This window comes from Dacryopinax primogenitus, assembly GCF_000292625.1.
Source record: "Dacryopinax primogenitus strain DJM-731 SS1 chromosome Unknown DACRYscaffold_3, whole genome shotgun sequence".
Classification (NCBI taxonomy): domain Eukaryota; kingdom Fungi; phylum Basidiomycota; class Dacrymycetes; order Dacrymycetales; family Dacrymycetaceae; genus Dacryopinax; species Dacryopinax primogenitus.
This window is the reverse complement of record NW_024467200.1, coordinates 314-2,981: the sequence shown is the minus strand read 5'-3', so window position 1 is coordinate 2,981 and position 2,668 is coordinate 314. Positions and strand designations below refer to the sequence as shown.

The window sequence follows — 2,668 nt, the reverse complement described above, 5'->3', positions numbered from 1 at the left end:
AATTAGATCTAATAAATAAACAATTAGATCAAAACTTTGACGAATTCATTTCAGAATTCACGATATTTCGTATGCAAACGCTTCATTCTATGGCTGCAACTTTGCCAGCTACCAAGACACCTGGTACATGGGTCGAAACGCGAGCACATACGTCAAGGGTGGTACGATCTATGGCGAAACAGACTATGTCTTCGGTTTTGGCGCCGCGTATGTTCTTTCAGATATGTGGACTCGAGGATGCTTAAGATGTTGCAAGATGATTCGAACAAGGCACTTTTGCGAATCGGGGCTGCGGTGGCGCTCTGGTGGCATGGAAGGGCACAAATCAATCTGATCGTATGTGCATACTTGTATTAATAACAAGTTACCGTAACGATAATATCGGCCAGCGACGGGCACAACGCCAATCGCCCCTGGTAACCACTATGGTGCCTACATCAGCAACTCACAGATCATAAGGGTGCGTGCTTTGGCATCATGACGGATTTCACTCACTCCGCTGCAGAGTCCAGATGCCAACACCACGCTGGACCTCACCGGCAAGTGCTACCTGGGTATGGAATTTGACTTGATCGGCGTATTTCTTTCTCAAATTCATTAGGACGGCCCTGGAATGATGATGCAACGACTCTAATCCTTCGGACTTATATGGACGACACTGTAAGTACTGAAGGTCGCCATAGAGAGAATGCCCGCCGTCTAACGTATGGACAGATCAATGCAACTGGCTTTATTCCTTTTAGTGGTAGACCACAAGTCATACTCAACACGACTTATTACGCAGAATATGGGTCATATGGTAGGTGTTGGCAATATACATGAGCTGTGGACACTGATACACTGACAGGTCCGGGTGGAAATACATCCCAGCGTGCTTCAGCAGACCATGTGTTAGATTCGGCCCAGGCAGCGATGTTCACCATACCGAAAGTGTTTGGGGGATGGCCGGACTGGATAGATTACAACTATTAGCTGAACATCTGCGATGTCATGGGCAAGTAAGATGATAGGAAGCGAGTTGCATTCAAACAGTACAGAAGTCGCAGTGAAGAGCGCTAGGAGTCGGAAGAATCCAATCGTCAGGGTGTTTCAAGTTGTTATTTGTGCCAGCTTACAACACATGCCGCTGCCTCACCCCACGACTACCCGGGCATTCCTCATACCATGTTCTTTCTGAACAAACTTCTTACTGCTGGCTGTTCTAGACGGGGTAATATTGCCATCTGTCTTGTAGCACTGTGAGGGCCGCTCTGTGGTTGTCACACAAGTCGATGCACCTCAGTTTGCTTGCTCTCGTATTCGTTCGGGTTGTCACCGCTGTTCGGACATTCACTGTCTACAATGGTACATCGCGCGATAATTGTCTACCTTCAGTCCGGAACTCACATTTTATCTAGGCTGTCCTTTCACTGTTTGGCCTGCAATCTACACTAATCTTGCTGCTGGAACTGCGGTACCTCAGTACCAGACAGGGTTCGTCACAACTGCGACCATTGTTTCACTGCTAATGAGTGCCCCAGATGGCAAGCGGATGCATACACAACTGTGAACTTCAGCGTGCCAGATGCATGGACCTCTGGGCGTATCTGGGTAGGGGAACATAATGTTTGTGACACATCATCTGACCCAAGTTCAGGGACGTCGTGACTGCACCTTTCCAGCTGGGAACACATCGGCTAGCACCTGCTTGGATGGAGGATGCACTGGTGGTCTTTTATGTGATGTGAATACGGGGACAGGAATGCCACCTGCAACATTGGCTGAGTGCGTCTATCAAACTGTGTGTACTCTATGTGCAACCTAACAAGACCGCAGATTTTCCTTGGGAGGCACAACAGGTACAGACTTTTACGATGTCTCCCTTGTAGATGGCTACAATCTCCCAATCCGGATCACACCAACATCTGGATGTGCAGTTGCCGAATGTCCTTGGGACTTGGGACCTCTATGTCCTACGACACTTGCCGGCCCCTTTGACAGCACGGGCTACCCTGTTGGGTGCAAGTCTGCTTGCATCGCAGGTGTTGATGGCAATCCATCAAAATCGCCGAACTGCTGCTCTGGTAGCTTTAATACCCCCCAAACATGTCCAAGCTCAGGCGTTGCATTCTACTGGTTTTTCAAAGGATATTGTCCCAATGCCTATGCCTATCCTTTCGACGAAAGCTCTGGGACTGCCTTATGGACGTGCCCATCCAATAACTTGGCTGACTGTGAGCTTCTAAACATTCTTATTATTTCCTTGCCTGATCCAGTGACAGATACCATTACATTCTGTCCTGCGCCTGATGGTGCCGAACCCAGTGTCTCTCCTCCATCCACAAGTACATCGTTTGCCTTCGAGAGCACGACTTCCTGGATGTCTACACCCAGCTCCATGAACATCATGTCCACTACGACAGGTACGACACAGCCTGCACCTGGCTCGGATACCCTGCCAAATTCTTCGGTATGTATATGAATTCTCTCTACCATCATTCAACTAATGTTTATAGGCTATCATGACGCTGATACCTAAATCTGTGGCTGCGATATCGGCAATCACTTTTGGAGGTCTCATCTTCTTGCACTCATTATTCGGTATATAACAGTCTGCTGTGCCTCTCCTCTGTAATGATTTTCGGTTAAGATCATCCTTAACCCGAGTCCGAAAAACACCACCAACTTT

The 2,668-nt window shown here is 48.1% G+C and overlaps 2 protein-coding genes across 2 annotated transcripts in view; both read left to right on the top strand.

Annotated features, from left to right (window-relative positions):
* DACRYDRAFT_75377 (carbohydrate esterase family 8 protein) overlaps positions 1–972 on the top strand; it is a gene marked incomplete at its 3' end in the record, with an annotated part of 4,269 nt that extends 3,297 nt beyond the window's left edge. The window contains exons 5-11 of the mRNA XM_040776133.1: positions 55–248; positions 271–336; positions 390–460; positions 506–554; positions 602–660; positions 715–799; positions 848–972. Coding sequence (XP_040631424.1) covers positions 55–248; positions 271–336; positions 390–460; positions 506–554; positions 602–660; positions 715–799; positions 848–972 — 649 coding nt within the window. The remainder of the gene's footprint in view (positions 1–54; positions 249–270; positions 337–389; positions 461–505; positions 555–601; positions 661–714; positions 800–847) is intronic.
* Positions 973–1,271: 299 nt separating this feature from the next.
* Positions 1,272–2,461, top strand: DACRYDRAFT_48068 (Osmotin thaumatin-like protein; the record flags this gene model as incomplete). Its single annotated transcript, XM_040774804.1, has 6 exons — positions 1,272–1,344; positions 1,398–1,473; positions 1,521–1,590; positions 1,637–1,764; positions 1,816–2,213; positions 2,262–2,461. 6 exons carry the CDS (start codon positions 1,272–1,274, stop codon positions 2,459–2,461), a joined length of 945 nt encoding a protein of 314 aa, XP_040631423.1.
* Positions 2,462–2,668: the final 207 nt, after the last annotated feature.